Source organism: Rana temporaria, chromosome 1 (assembly GCF_905171775.1).
Source record: "Rana temporaria chromosome 1, aRanTem1.1, whole genome shotgun sequence".
In the NCBI taxonomy this organism is placed as follows: domain Eukaryota; kingdom Metazoa; phylum Chordata; class Amphibia; order Anura; family Ranidae; genus Rana; species Rana temporaria.
The window spans coordinates 140,179,987-140,195,520 of record NC_053489.1 but is presented as its reverse complement, the minus strand read 5'-3'; the positions used below and the strand labels follow the sequence as shown (position 1 = coordinate 140,195,520).

Below are 15,534 nucleotides of genomic sequence, written 5' to 3'. Positions count from 1 at the left end.
AAAAAAACGCTGATCGCCGCCATTAGTAGTAAAAAAAATAAATAAAAAAAAAATGCAATAAAACTATCCCCTATTTTGTAAATGCTATACATTTTGCGCAAACCAACCGATAAACGCTTATTGCGATTTTTTTTATCAAAAATAGGTAGAATACGTATCGGCCTAAACTGAGGAATTTTTTTTCTTTCTAGATATTTGTGGGGGATATTTATTATAGCAAAAAGTAAAAAATATTGCATTATTTTAAAAATTGTTGCTCTATTTTTGTTTATAGCGCAAAAAATTAAAAACGCAAAGGTGATCAAATACCACCAAAAGAAAGCTCTATTTGTGGGAAATGGCAGTTAAAGCGATGCAGTGCAGAATCGCAAAAACTGTCCGGGTCCTTTAGCTGCCTAAAGGTCCGGGTCTTAAGTGATTAATGACCTAAAAAAAAAACATTGGCATTACCCCCACCCCAATCCTGCCAGTTTTTATACACATCTGTCCCCAATTCTGCAAGACCTTCCCTGAGCAATCTCAACAGAGCACATAGCTTCTTGTCAAAGTCTCTGCCAGCCCATGATGCAGTCTCTGTTCAACTTGTGTGAAGTTCATTCTCGGTGCAACAAACTACCCTCTCTCCCAATATATTAGGGTCGGGGGGTCGTTGAGTTGAAGAGGAACTTTCAATGTGCCAAAGGGAGGATTCACATTGAATTAAAAAGTCTTACATATCCTTATTACAAGATTAAAACAGCCTAAAAGTCACAAAATAGATCTGACAAATTTGATCCAGATGCATAAATCTAATACAAAAAATGGCATAATGGATTTACCCGATTCATAATCCATCAATAACATAATGAACATTTTTATTCTCCAAAGTGTCATTTGTTATTTTGGAGGATAAAAACTGTTATGTTGGTTATTGATGTATTTCTGTTATATTCTTAGACAAATATTGATCACATTTAACCATTTAAACATGTAACAACCAGTATATATTTTGCTAGAAAAATACATAGAACCCACAAGCACATATATATATATATAAAAGGGCCGTTTCTGATTAAAATTTTCATGTTCGATTAATCGTTTAATCAACGAATTTCGATTAATTATAAAACGCACATACAGATCCAACTACTTTTAGCTGATCTCCTTGCATTGCAACTCTGCATTAGTCAGTGGTAAATGTGGTATACACTATATACAATCACCCGACACTAGTTAGTTTCCACAATCCATGACTTAAATTCACAGTTCACACAAATACGTTTTAAATTAAAACTATAGCACCGACGTAAGTAATTTTTCGTATTAAACTTTAAGAAAAACGTAGAAAGTTAGTTTAACTTTAATTATAAAACGTATCTAGTATATTGACTGTCAGTCACTTTATAGTAGGCAAGTAGGCATCACTTTAGCCAGTCACGCAGACATACCAGAGTGTTTATATTTTCTGGAAGCAGACATGATCGCATTTTATTGACAATATACCCTGAAGAACTGAACAGTCTTTCGCACGGAACAGATGTTGCCGACACACAAAGAATTGTCTGCACAAAACTGCTTAGGATAGGAAAACGATGGTTATTTTTGCCCCCTTCCCCTGATGGAGCCTGATGCATCCTCCTGCTCCACAGAAGCAAAGGTACCTCAATCCAATGGGTGCAGTTTGCTCGCATCCAGCAGGGTAAGTCTCACTGTCCTGGCTCTGCCCTAAAAACATTCAAAACAGCAGGCTGGGCGTTTTCGAATGCTTTAGATTCTTAAAAAATGGCGCCGTTGACATCTGGGTAAAGTGGAAGTGATGTCAGGTTTTTGCTTCCGGGTTACATAGCCGAGAGCCAATCAAAGCCATTACAGGCTTTGTTCAGCTCTCTGACCAGCCTGCGAAACTGATGGCTGGTCGTTTGGGCCTCCCAGTGGGCAGAATTGCTTTTACAAGCGCAGACAGCCATCTCTAAAAAATGGTACTGGGATGCAGACATCATCCGGCATAACCACTTGAAGTCCAGTGGCGTACAGGTACGTCGCTGGTCCGGAACTGGGTAAAAGGTGTGGATCCTGAAGCAGTTATTGTGAAATGCGTTGATCCATTATGCCATTTTTTTTTTTATTTGATTTATGCACCAAGTCATCACGATCACATTTAGCAGTATGACTAGTTCTTTTTAGAATGTTTAGGAATATAAAAGATGGTAGAGCAATGTCCTGGTTAATTGTCACAAGAAGGGGAATGGGACTTTAAATGAACCCATAGCCGGGTAAGGTCATGTGCTGCCATCCCTATCATTACGAGAAAAAAGCAGCAAAACAACAGTATATTGATTTTCAAGTATCGTAGTTTGTTGTCATTCCATGAGTGTGCACAATTTTCAAGCATGACATGTTGGATATCTATTAACTTGGCACAACATCATATTTTATCAAAATCTTGGGTTATATAGTTTTTTTGCAATAAATTCATTAGAGAGTATTTTTTTAAATTGAGATTGAAAAACCGCTGCGCAAATAAAGTGTTATTTTTTTTAATAACCACCATTTTATTCTCCAATGTTGCTGCCAAAAAACGAAAAAAATTTGGTGGCAAAAAATGATTGTTAAATTTAACTAGGCAACTAGAATTTTCAAACAAATGGTCAGCAATGGCAGCCTCCATTATGGTCTCTTGACCAGTTACTTTAAACATAGAAAAGTGCAATAACCCACATATTATTTCCCTTTGTACATAATTTCCCTTTAGGTTATCATTCAAAGTAAAACCTCCAGTAATTGGGTTTAGAGCCGCTTCTAGGTTTTCATTAATATCTGTGTCCACATGAGGGAAGGTAACTCCATTACTGATATTTTACATGAACAGTTTAGATTTGAATATAAATGCTGCATATACCACATATGAGTATGCTGGTCATTTGACATTACTGTAAATATACAGTGAAAGAACTTTTGACCTTGACAGGGGCCTCCACATATGACCTTCTCAATGTGTGCAGTAAGCCCAATAGCTTAGATCAGGGGTCTTCAAACTACAGCCCTCCAGCTGTTCAGGAACTACAATTCCCATCATGCCTAGTCATGTCTGTGAATGTCAGAGTTTTGCAATGCCTCATGGGATGTGTAGTTCCGCAACAGCTGGAGGGCCGTAGTTTGAAGATCCCTGGCTTAGATAGTACAGGTGCAATTGGCTACAGAGCGTTGTGACAGCGCATACTGTTGTCTAATAGAGGTATTAACACAGATCAACTTTCGAGGGTTATTGTTGCCAGACAGTTTTTTTCACTACATCAAAAAAAGCCTTTAATAAACTAAACGTGATGTAGAAGAAATTCAGACACATCCATAAAGCTCACACATTGTAATTTTTACGTTTTATTGCAAAAAGTCATAAAATCTTTTCAGTCACGCATAGATAAACTGCTTTGACAAGAAAAAAAGTTAGTGTTTAAATTAGAAATATCCACAACCATCCAGAAATACATTATTCCCATCTTGCTTATACAAACTAGTTCACTTTTTTCCCACTAAAGATGCACACAATGTGGAAGAGTGTGCAGGTCATCTGTATGATCCATGTACTGAAACTGCTTTGCAGTGCTCCGACTGTTGAGAATGAACAGGGGGTGGAGGGGTAGGCGTTGGGGGGGTGGGTGTTGAGGGGGGGGGGGGGGAGGGAATATTAAAAGAGTGCAGACATCTTTTAAAATTCAATAAATTAATAGCTTTCTGTTATCACGACTACATGAAAAAAAACAGGAGTTTCATTACTTATAGCAAGCAGAAAACAATATCTGTGTACAAGGCTTGCAGAACTAAATCTGTAAATAACTATATTCCTGGTATTTATTCTACAGCAAAATATAAAAAACACATCTATGGCAGAGATGTGTCATTGTGGATTTTGGCAGGAAGAAAGCATTTGCGCTCTCAGAGAGCTGGATCTTATTACACAAAATAAACTCATTCTCAAGGGTTTCATTAGCAATTAAAACCTTGCAATGAGTTAATAAATGCCACGAGTGTAATAAAATGAAGCTCCTATGCCTAAGAAACAAAAAACAAGGTTGAATTTAGCAGCCCCTTTCCCATTGAAAAATTCTGCATGCCACACAATTCATCTTTTTTTTTTTTTTTACATTTCACAATAAAAACACAATTATGAATTTACATACAGTAATAATTTATTCAGAAATGTTCAGTTCGGTTATTCAGACTTTGTCTCATTCATAAAAGAGCAGCCATCTCACCTCAAATACCAGAATATACAACATTGAGCATAGCACTACCCCAAGAAGACTCTTGGACATGATCTAACCGCAACACTGATTTTTTTTTATTGTTGTAGAGAAATACATTGTGTAGATTGTTACACCAGATCTACTGTACCTATGCACCTCATGAGATCACAGTACTTCTGAAAATGGATTGTCAGATCTGACACGCAGAAAGGCAGGCCAGGGAAGAAAAGAAAGAAAAGAAAAGAAAAGAAAAGGCTTTCAGTAGCGGTCACATTGCTGTACATTTAACAGCAGCATGATAAGAAACCTGTATTCATAAAGACAAGTGTATATTGTGTGTTAACACTTTGTCCCTGATGTGAAGGTGTTAGTCATGTTCCTCAAGGATCTGTAAAAGGTCAGAAGGCAGCTCCACAAAGGCTCCTTTCACACTGGGGTGGTGGGTGCGTCGTCGGTATATATTTTTACTGTCAATTTCGCTGCGCTATTTGTCCACTAGCGGGACGCTTTTACCCCCGTTAGCGTCCGAGAAAGGGTAAAAATCACTTTCTGTAGAGTCGATTTGCCGACGATATAGCCATAGTGCCCATTGATTTCAATGGGCAGGAGCAGTATACACACTGCTCCAAAGATGCTGCTAGCAGGACATTTTTTACTGTCCTGCTAGCGCACTGCTCCAGTGTGAAAGCTCTCACACTGGAGAGACAGAAGCGGCTGTTTCAGGCGCTATTTTTAGCGTTATATCGCCTGCAAAGCGCCCCAGTGTGAAAGGGGTCTAAGAGCAGATTCCTAGAGTGCAATGTGCAATTTTTGTGCCTCCTTTTTATTTATCTGTTGGTTAAAGCAGAACAAAAAACTCTCCTATCCTTTACAGCCAAGAATGCTGCCATGTTAGCCTCTGTTTGATCTGCAGTTGTGATGGTACTTTATATGTGATCAGCTAACAGTTAACACCAGGGCCCCAGGAAATTTTCACCTTAATGTGCTAGTATGCACAGCATAGTGGCACATTATGGAAGACTTACCTTACTAATGATCCCTTCCAGTGCGCCAATCACCCACATTTCTCCCACTCTTCATTTTGGGTTCCGACTCTTCGGTTGCTTGGTTTGCTGGCCATAATGACATGATTCCCGAACATGCGCAGACCCGTGCTGGAAACGTAAGCTGAGCTGCACATATGGGGCTCAGGATACACAAACTGACAAGCAGGGAAAAGGGTTATGACAGTAGATACCAACAGGGTTTCTTTTGTCGCATTATTCCTACTCATCTTTTTTTTTCTTAGGTTTAAATCTGCTTTAAAATTGATGGGTTTAGTTCAGTTTTAAAACTTGTGCGCCAAAACTACTAGGGACTGGTAGCTTACAGCTCCATTTTTCCGATCTATAGACCAAAAACCTTAAATCTTAAAGAGGAAGTAAATCCTGACGAGTTTTACTTCCTTTATTCCCCTGCAAGGTAAAAGCATAATAGGCTAGTATGCATCGCATACTAGCCCATTATGTGCCACTTATCCGCAAACTGAGCTTGCGATGTCCCCGCTGGTGGAAGCATCCACCTTCACCCCTTTTCCTTCCAGGGCTAGAGTCGCCGACTGTCACGGCAGGAGCCCTATAGAAACTGCGCGATCGTACCCTTTCTAAAGCGTGCATGCGCGGAAACGTTGGCGCAAGCCTATATGGTAAATATCTCCTAAACCATGCAGGTTTAGGAGAGATTTCCAGTACCTATAGGTAAGCCTTATTATAGGCTTACCTGTAGGTAAAACTTGTCTGTAAGGGTTTACAACCACTTTAAATGCAAAAGCGAAGGAAGCTCCCAATATGGATTTTAGGGCCAGTATACACCACATGCAGTCTAGTGCGTTTTTTTGTTTTCTGCCTCAAAAAAACACATGGATAGTAGGTTATATGATGTTCAGTGGTATAGTTCACACCAGTGATGTCAGTTTCAGTAAAAGAAAAAAGAAAAGAAAAACATACTGCATTTTTTCTACATTGAACTGTACTGGAACGCAGTAAAACTCATCAAAAACGCACCGAACACACGTCCTTTAAGGTGAAGAAAAAAAAAAAAGGAGGGAGGGCAAAAAAGAAAAGAAGAATTGGAACGCGTCAAAAACGCACATGAAGAAAAGCATCCGGACTGTGGATCTATGGTGCGAACTGGCCTTTAAAAGAATGCCTAAACCCAATAACAAAAATGCACAATATTGCAGTTTATAGATATTAGATGGCCTGGCTGCATTTGTTTTCTTTTTTTCCCCCCAAGCCAAGAAAATAGTTAGCAAATACAGAAAAATATTTGTTGATCTTGTCAGAAATGTCCTCGTCACTTCCTGTGAGCTGCACAGAATAATATTTTCCATCCTAGCTATCCACTAATCTACCACATGCACTGCCTCCATGTAATGGAGATAAAGAGATATGGACAGGTTTGTACTCTATATCAGGAGGGCAGCCTAGGGTGACAACCATGACTCCCTCAAAAGATATAGCGAAGTAATATAATCACTCAGGAACAGGAAGTGTGTTTTTGCAGGACTACTAGGTGAAAACAAAGCAAAAAAAGCTTAAACAAAGAAAACAAATGCAGCCAAGCACTAGTAATCTACAATATACTACATTTGTTGGTTTAGACATCATTTGAAGGAAGTGGAATGAGGGTACAGTTGTGAGGTTTTTACCCACACTCCATTCACCACACGTACCTCTACGTTATCCACTTCAAGCAGAGTTGCCCTTAAAACAAGTATACCTTTACTAAAAAGTATATTAACCCAACTTCTCCCTTGTCCTCCTGAACTAAACTATACTAAAACAACCCCCTCCCCCTACCTGCATCAACAGACCCTGCTGCCTACTTACCTCCAGTAGAAAGCTGCAGCTGGGTTTAAATCCACTAACACTGGCCATGTCTAAGCAGTAAGACCTCCTATCGGTAGCCACTGCAAGATGGCTATATTCAAATCACTGAGAACTCACTGCAGCCAGAGTTATGCCACGTACACACGATTCGAAATTCGGACGACAGGTCGTCCGACTTTTTCCGTTTAACAGTTGCAAGTAGAAATTGAATAGGTTGCTAAAGTCACGAAAATTCTCGTACGACAGAAAAAAAAAAAAAAAAAATCGGAAGTGATGTCATGTGTTGTAATGTATTTGTGTTGTATTTTCGGACGACAACTGTACTGACCAAACGAAAATCGTACGATCTGGTAGCATAGGAGGAACATTTTAATGCATGTCCGATAAAATAATATCGGATGAACTGTAATGATCGGCTCAAAGAAACCCTGTACCAACGATCCGATTATCGGACGATTCTTCCTCGGACGACATTTTTCGTACAATATTTGGATCGTGTGTACGTGGCATTAGAGAGGAGCAGAATGCAACTATCATCTTAAGGTAGGTAGGCAGCTGGAGTGGAAGGTATGGTGTGCTTGTATAGTTTTATTCAGGAGTGATAGGGAGGGGGAGAGGGTTAGTAATATATATACTTTTTTTTAGTAAAAGTTTTTATTAGACAAGAATTGCCATCTGTATCTATTATGCTGTTTAAACTGTGCCCATATTATACAGTAAGTGAAAACAATTTTATGGATTATGGCTTCCTGAACAACCCTCATCAAAATCAAATATATTTACAGTATTTTTATAGTTTTTGTTGTGTATTTTTGAATATACATGGACAGATAAAAATTGTACACCAGGGTTTCCTTAAAACATCTGCTGTGAATTTTTTCAAACAGAAGTTACAAGGTAAGAGCCAGAATGTCTTTTGGGGCTTTGAGAGCCACTAGAGTCTGTGGCTTCATTTTTTGAGTCCCTTTTTTTTGAGTTTGTAGTCACTGGAGTTGGAATCTGAGATGGGCGGGATGTGCTACCATCTGTATTACTTTTCCTTGGACTGGGATTATAGTTAAATGGAGTGACACGTGCTGCAACAGTTCCACTTGGTGAGCTGTGTTTGCTTGAGCTACTCGAACTAAATGGTGTACGCTCTGGAACTGGATTTTCATTAGTCTCTTGCCCTGCGGGCTGGCTGTTTATTACAGGTTTTGGGTCAGTCCCCTTTGCATCCAAACCATCCAATTTAATAAAAGATTTTTGCCTATTTTCCAAGACAGTCCCATTCCCATTCCCTGAATTATGCCTTCCTTGGCAGTCCCTTACTGTCTCATCCTTTTCCCCCTGCTCTGATATATTGTCAATTACTGGGGGAGAATTCCCAGTGGGAGTTCTGCCTGATCTAGGGTTATTGATTGGGCAGTCCTCAATTCTTACCCATACATCTTCTGTTTTGGAGACAGCTGGTGCCATCTGGAATACGGTTTTCGTTTCAAGTGCGCTGTTAGACTCTGCAAGAATATTAGAGGAATCAATGCTTGACGTGTCAAGGATTTCACTCTCCTTTATCTTTCGCCAAGTTCCTTTTGTAGATGGTGGATAGTCTGTGCTCGATTTATGCCCAGGAAAGGAACACGGTGGCTGCCTTTCATCTTCACTCCTTGCTTTCTCACTAGATTCGGAAGAAGCAGACAAAATTGAGGATGAGCTTCCAGTTCTCCTCCAAGTACTTACACGAGGAAGGGATGATGAATGCTTGCTATGCTCACGTTTCCATGTACCTGATCGAGTAATTGGAAGCCTGGATGGTGATTCTGAATGTGACCGACCAATATCATGACGTTTTCTGAGATCACTGTGCTCTGGAGGAACATTCAAGTTTGGGGGCATTTTCCTCCAACCTCCAGGTTGTACAGGATGAGTTGATAAAGACATATCAGGAAGGGAAGGGCTCAAAACTGGTGTTTGAGATTGAGATCGTGGGGGGGAGTCAGCTCTTGATGAAGAGGATAAAGATTCAAAAGATGCAGACTCCTCCAATTTCCTCCTTAATGTTGGACTAGGTGCTTCCTTAATAAATGTTGATTGCCGTACTAAAGCAGGCCTTTCTGACCTATCTGACTCACTTCCACTCGACTTTGTTGAGGACATTCTAGACAGTTCTGCTTTCTTACTGGATCCAGCATTATTTGTGTTCTGATTTAAACCCTTTGATGCAGACTCGCTTCTTGGAATACCACTGGGTGCTTTTGGTAGATTGCTTGTAGGCTGTTTACTTAGGTTCTGCTGGCTTAACTGTCTACCTGGTGATGTATAGGACATTCTACTTGAGCCTGAAGACTTGGTGGACACTGTACTGGGAGAAGATGTTCTTGGCAACTGGGAGAATTTGTTAGGAGGGTTTATTCCACTCCTGCCTGGTGAAATAGAACTACGACCAGGAGACTGCAAAGGCCTACTTAATGGTTGAGGAGATGGTTTTGAAGGAGTAGAGTCTCTTGAACCTGATCTAGAACCACCCTTATTTGGTCCTCCTGGTGTAGTAGACTGCTTGCTACTGTAAACAGATTCAGATTTAAATTGTTTTTGTCCTCTAGGAGAATTTGTGGCAATGTCATTGGAACTTTTTGATGATGCGTTTTTCAGAACAGGAACCTTCTTTGAAACAGGACTTGTGCTAGGGGAACTAGCACGGACACCAGGTATATGTATCATTGTTCTCCCACGCGAGATTGAGGGCGTATTCGACTGTGCTGACTGTTTACACTGACTTGAAAAGTCGGAGCTGGAGCGGGATTTTCCCGTAATCATGCTTTTATAAACTTTCTTTCCTCCCTTGATGCCTTTAGATTCTTCCTCAGTTTTCTTATTTTCTATTAAACTTTTCTCCCCGGGTTTTAAAATTCTCGGTCCTTTATTTATGGTAATTGTCTTTTCTTCCTTGTCAGAAGCAAGATGGAATGGGGAGCCCAAGGAAATACCTGATTTCAGTGAAAGAATTGAATCAGAGTCTGATGAGCCTTGTCGCGACAAAGAAACTCCAGCAGCTGCTTGATGTATGCGGCTAACAATTGAATTAGCACCTTCCTGAATTGCTTTCCAGTCAAAGTTTTCTGAATCTGGAGAAAAGGCATTTTCAGAGTCAGGGCTTTGCAGATCTCTCAAATCTAGAGTAAGGTCAGGTTCCTCAGAAAGTATTCCACCAATGCTATTTGAACGAACCTTCTCGCCTTCACTCTTAACTTTGGGAAGTTTTTTCTTCTTTGGCATTGCTGAACTTATGCATTCTTGAAGCAAATCATCTTCAGAATCAATGCTCAAAGAACTCAGTGAACTGTTTCTAGAAAAGCAGACAGGAGTGTCTTCAACATGGAATGATTTTGGTGCATAACCTGATGTTTGTGGTCTCCGCAATGCCATATCCGAGTCTGTAGTTTCATTTTCTTTTGTTACCTCTATCTTTTTGTTGTTGTTCTCTTGGTCAATATCACTTAATGAGCTTAAAGATGAATTACGAGAAAAGCATACAGGTGTGTTTTCAATGGCAAAATTCTGCATTTTCTCATCAGAGGCTGCTCCCCGATCATGAACAGATTTAGATGCAGGAGGAAAAGAGGCTTGTTTTTGCAACAGTGACTTGGGTGAAGCTCTGCTTGCTGGATTCTTCTGACTTGACTGTCCCTGTCCTGTTTGACTCGATTGAGGATTTTTTTTTGCTGTTCTTGAATCTGCTGCTTTTTCTTTCCGTAACTCATCTTTTTCTTTTGAAAGGTCAACATCATCCTCATCAAAGTCTAATGAACTGAGTGAATCATTCCTTGAGAAGCAGTATGGCGTGCCCTCTATTGGTGTATAGTGGTGCGGAGAATCAAATGCAAAACTTCCTTTTAAACGATCTTCGTTGTTGGAAAGTTTATTTGTGGACTGGATTCTTACATTTTGCTTTTTTGTCTCACAGTAAGGTTTTTCCGGTCCTAGGCTCATTTTGTGTTCGGTGTTCTTCTTTGCAGGTCCAGTTAATTGTGGAATAGGTTTCACTGGAGAGGTGGGCTTCTTTTCAGTTTCTTGAGAATTCTTGTTATTTGAGGTAGTGTTTGCACTGGTATGATTAATCTGATCCATTATCTTTTTTACTCTATATGGTTTGTGGCTTTTCCCTTTTGGCATAGCTGAATGTATGCATTCTGCAAGAATATCCCCTTCTTCTGTTTTGTCCTCATCAAGTCCTAATGCACTGGTGCTTGCATTTTTACCAATCTCCGAGTCATCTGTACTTCTTCCTTCAGTTGGAATAGTGTCTCTTTTTTCAAAATGTGTAGGCACAGGTAGTGCATTTGCTTGATCATTAGTTGCCAACTCATTTGGTGGGGATTCTATGGTAAGGTCACTGAGAGATGTTGCTGTAGAAAAATTTATTGGTGTTCCTTCGACACAGTAAACTCTAGGCATATCATCAGCATGGGTGAAACCAACATGTTTTTGAGCCTGTAATCTATTTTGAGGGGGAAGTAGTTTATAGACTGGCAGCTGGCTTGGTTTTCTAGCTGTAGGTGGTGCAGTTTTGGAAGCAGGGGGTTGCGAAGTTTTCTTGTTTTTCCTGGAGGATTTTGTAGGCATAGCTGATATTATACACTCCTCTAATATATCAATGTCATCATCTGTATCATCCAACATATCCTTCTCTGGTTCTGCTTGCCGGTCTTCTTTTGACTCTTGATGAACAGTGGATTCTTTGGACTTGTCCGACTCTGCTTCATTCCCTTGATCATTTTCAAAAACAGGGGGCATGATTTTAAGTTCTACATCTTTCGGAATATAAGGTTCATCAAGACTAAGAGCACTAAGGCTTGATGCACATGAAAATCCATCCGGTGTGCTCTCAGTGGCAAAATGCAAGAAGGTATCTGCTTCCTGAAGTACCTGCACCCTCTGAACTGCTGAATGTACAGTAGTCTGTTTTTCAGCAGAGTCTCTCTCCTCTGTGCCAGCTGATAATTTGGCTTTATTTGCATCTCTCTTATTTTGTACTACCTGAGGTGGAGGAGTTTTACTTCTGCTTGGAGGCATTGTCTGTCCTGGGCTGTCAGGAAGATCGCTAGGACTTATAACACCACTAACCATACCACTGCATGGCTCACTCTGCACAGAGCTAGCTATTGAATGGCTCTCAAAACTATCCAGAGAGCTGACAGAAGTGCACCTGCTGAACATTAAAGGAGTTTCCTGAACGTAATGTTCTGGGGGGCTCTTTGGTGTCTGAGCACCACTTTTGGAGGGAGATTTTGCACCTGAGGAGAATTCTACAGACTTGTGCCTTGAAGGGTCTGAAGGAGACAAGTTTGAAGTATGCAATCTGCCATTTTTTGTCCGAATATGGTGTGATGTGGAACGAGATTCATTTGTTACACCTTCCTTAGTATTAGAATCTCTGCTATCCTTAAGTTCAGTTATCTGAAGTGAATTATTTCCATCTGCTCCCTGGGATGCTCTTTCACGTCCTTCAATTTCATCTTCAGCAGAAGACAAAGATGACAAAGAACTGCACCTTGAAAAACATATAGGTGTATCTTCAACGCAGTAGGTCTGCATAGTTTCTTGATTTATTGATGGAGGTTTACTTGCGGTTTGTTTTTGCCTGTTTTGACCACTTCGAGACTGAGCAGAATTAGGATGAAGTTGATTTTGTCGGTTTGTGTTGGGTGAGGGAGTTGGTGTATTGCTGTTGGATGCCGCATGATCTTTCTTTGCTCTCTGTTTGGAAGAAATCTTTGAAAAAGAAAATGAAGGTTTTTGTGTTGTGGATTGAACTTCAGGTGGATACTTTCGACTGTAATCAATGGGCTGCTCAACATGGTGCTCATCTTGGCTGTAATTTTTCATGCTGAAGTTGACTTGCCTTTCATCTTCATCTTCTTGCTGTTCTTCCTCAGAATAACGCTCACTGAAATTGGTTGTTTTGTCATCATCAAAGTCATCAACCTGACAAGGAGATTTGCTAGACTTCTGATTCATTCCTATAGCAGAATTTGTTCGTATCTGATCACCTTGGGCATTTGCCACCCTAGTACGATATGGGGAGGAATTTTCTGGCTGTGATAAATGAGGGGGGAATTTTTTGTGTTTTTCATCTTTGTTTTCTGTGAATGCAGTAAAAGGCGTTTTGGGATTTCTTATCTGTCTTTGCTCATTTTGTTTCATTTCATTATCCACAATATGTTTGTGTCTAGCCCATCTCTCATTTTGAGTCGGGCTTTGTCTTCCAGAATTTAATTGTTCATCTGAATATTTGAGACTATAATTTATTGGAGTATCAAGTTCAGTATCATTATCATCCATGTGATTAGCACTGTGTATTTTATGAGCTAGACCTGCTGGGTACTGTCCATAATTACAGAATTTGCCCTCGTCGTCTTCAGAATATGACTCAACAGATGGTTTAACTTGGCCACGCTTTCCATAGCCATCGGTGCTGCCAACACTGTTTAAACTATCATTTGAGGACATTTTATACTCCATGCTTTTCATGTAGGACACAGGACATCCTCTGTTAGAGTTCTCCCCTTTGGAAAAATTGTACAGATTTGTATGGGAATGGTTAGATGTCTTTCTGGTAGCAGTTCTTTCATCCGATGCATTGTGAGTATCTGAAGAAGATCCTGAAATTCTGTCCTCTTGAGATGGATGAATGTTTGATACTTCATCCAAAACTTTCGAGATTTGAGCAGTAGTTGACAGCTGGAGTCCTATACGCTTGGAAGAGCTTCCATCACTGCTAGTATGATAGTTATTTACTCCAGGGCGTTCTCTGTCCTTTTCTGTCCTGCTATCACCAGCTTGCCTAGATGAAGGTGCTGGCAGCACTGTTGCATTTATGTATGGTGAAAGCACAGTTAAGTTGCCAGGGTTGAAGTTGTCTGATCGACAAATAGAGTCATCATGTCTACTCGAGTCTAAAACATAATCACTGTACAAATTCTGCTTGTGTCTCTGCTTATTGCGATGCGACGTTTTGGGGCTTAAGTTATCAATGTTATCAAACGTCTCAGATAGGTGTTGCGCATCAAGTTCTGCTTCCAAGGCTTTCTGTTTTCGAACATGAAGGGATGGAACACTAGATCCAGGAGACATGATGTTGGCATCTTTATATTTAGCAGGTCTGTTTGCCATTAGATTCCGTAAGGCTGCTGCACTGCCCATTGCTATCATTTTGTGCTTTGAATGGATGAGGTTTTTGAGCATGCTGACAGCACCCATGTCCCAGAGAGCCTCCTGATCCTTGGCATTTCGAGCTGATAAATTCCATAAAGTGCCACAAGCATTGCTAACAATAGTCAAGCTGTGTGATTTCAAGTGCTGTAGAAGTGTTTGCAAGCAGTTGTTCTCCCTCAGGATTTGCCTAAAATGAGAAATGCAGTAAATGTCACCCAAAAGAAGAAAATTCCTGAATAATGCATTATTTATAGTAAAAACGTGATTAAAGTATATAATTGCATCAGGCTAGAGAATCTGGATTATAAATGGCAAACTAACCCCAGATGCCCTTATTTGTCTGGTTAGAATCCGAATGGTCTTTAGGTCTGCAATAACAGATGCTCTCTTGGGGAGAAGATTACCATCTGCGTTCAGAACTAAATTGCCTGATCACAGTAAAAATGCAATAGCAAAAAAAAAAAAAAATTGCACTAAAAACACAAAATAGCAATAGCACACAACAGAATATGGATCACCAATAATAAAACAGTAAAATCAAATGTGGATATATTGCTGAAACAAGCAAATCCAATCTGAAGCCAATTTACTTGCTGTAGGCATTACATTACAAGATAAATGAGCCTTAGCATATTTCAAATATTTTCCAGGTATCCAAATTTCTTTACTACAAATCAGTTACATTTCCAGTTAAAAATAAAAGGAATAAGAAGGTCACTCTTATAACACACACACACAGCAAAAAATGTAATTTCGGTCCATTATGAATTTTATTTAGTAAAAAAACAAAACAAAAAAAAAAACACATGCCTATATCCCCCCACCCCCAATTCACTGTGCAATTACATTTACTGTGAAAGAAAACAGAGGGTATTATATGTATGGTGGTTTGGCTGTTCATTGTGCTTTTTTCTCTTAAAAGGGGTTGTAAAGGTTCGTTTTTTATTTTATAAATAGGTTACTTTAAGCTAGTGCATTGTTGGTTCACTTACCTTTCCCTTCTAAATGTTTTTTTTCTTTGTTTTCTTTGTCTGAATTTCTCACTTCCGGTTCCTCCTCAGTAAGGTGAGTGAGTGAATGAGTGAGTGAAGAACTTATATAGCGCAGCACATGCAAACTAAATCGCCTCTGGGCGCTCAGTGTTCCCGTCTCTTTTGATATCAAAAGAGATGAGTTTTGATCTTTCTTCTAAAGGTCAAGTGATTCTCCTCCAACCGAATGCTGGTTGGTAACGCATTACATAGTCT

General features: G+C 39.8%; 1 protein-coding gene across 5 annotated transcripts in view; it reads right to left on the bottom strand.

The window, feature by feature from the left end:
* Positions 1–7,935: 7,935 nt before the first annotated feature.
* APC (APC regulator of WNT signaling pathway) overlaps positions 7,936–15,534 on the bottom strand; it is a 167,037-nt gene continuing 159,438 nt past the window's right edge. For 4 of the 5 annotated variants that reach the window (XM_040343463.1, XM_040343453.1, XM_040343480.1 and 1 more), the window contains one exon: positions 7,936–14,474. In XM_040343463.1, the coding sequence (XP_040199397.1) occupies positions 7,973–14,474 (6,502 nt within the window). In that variant the 3' untranslated portion in view covers positions 7,936–7,972. The remainder of the gene's footprint in view (positions 14,475–15,534) is intronic. The other variant, XM_040343489.1, reaches the window with a different exon arrangement.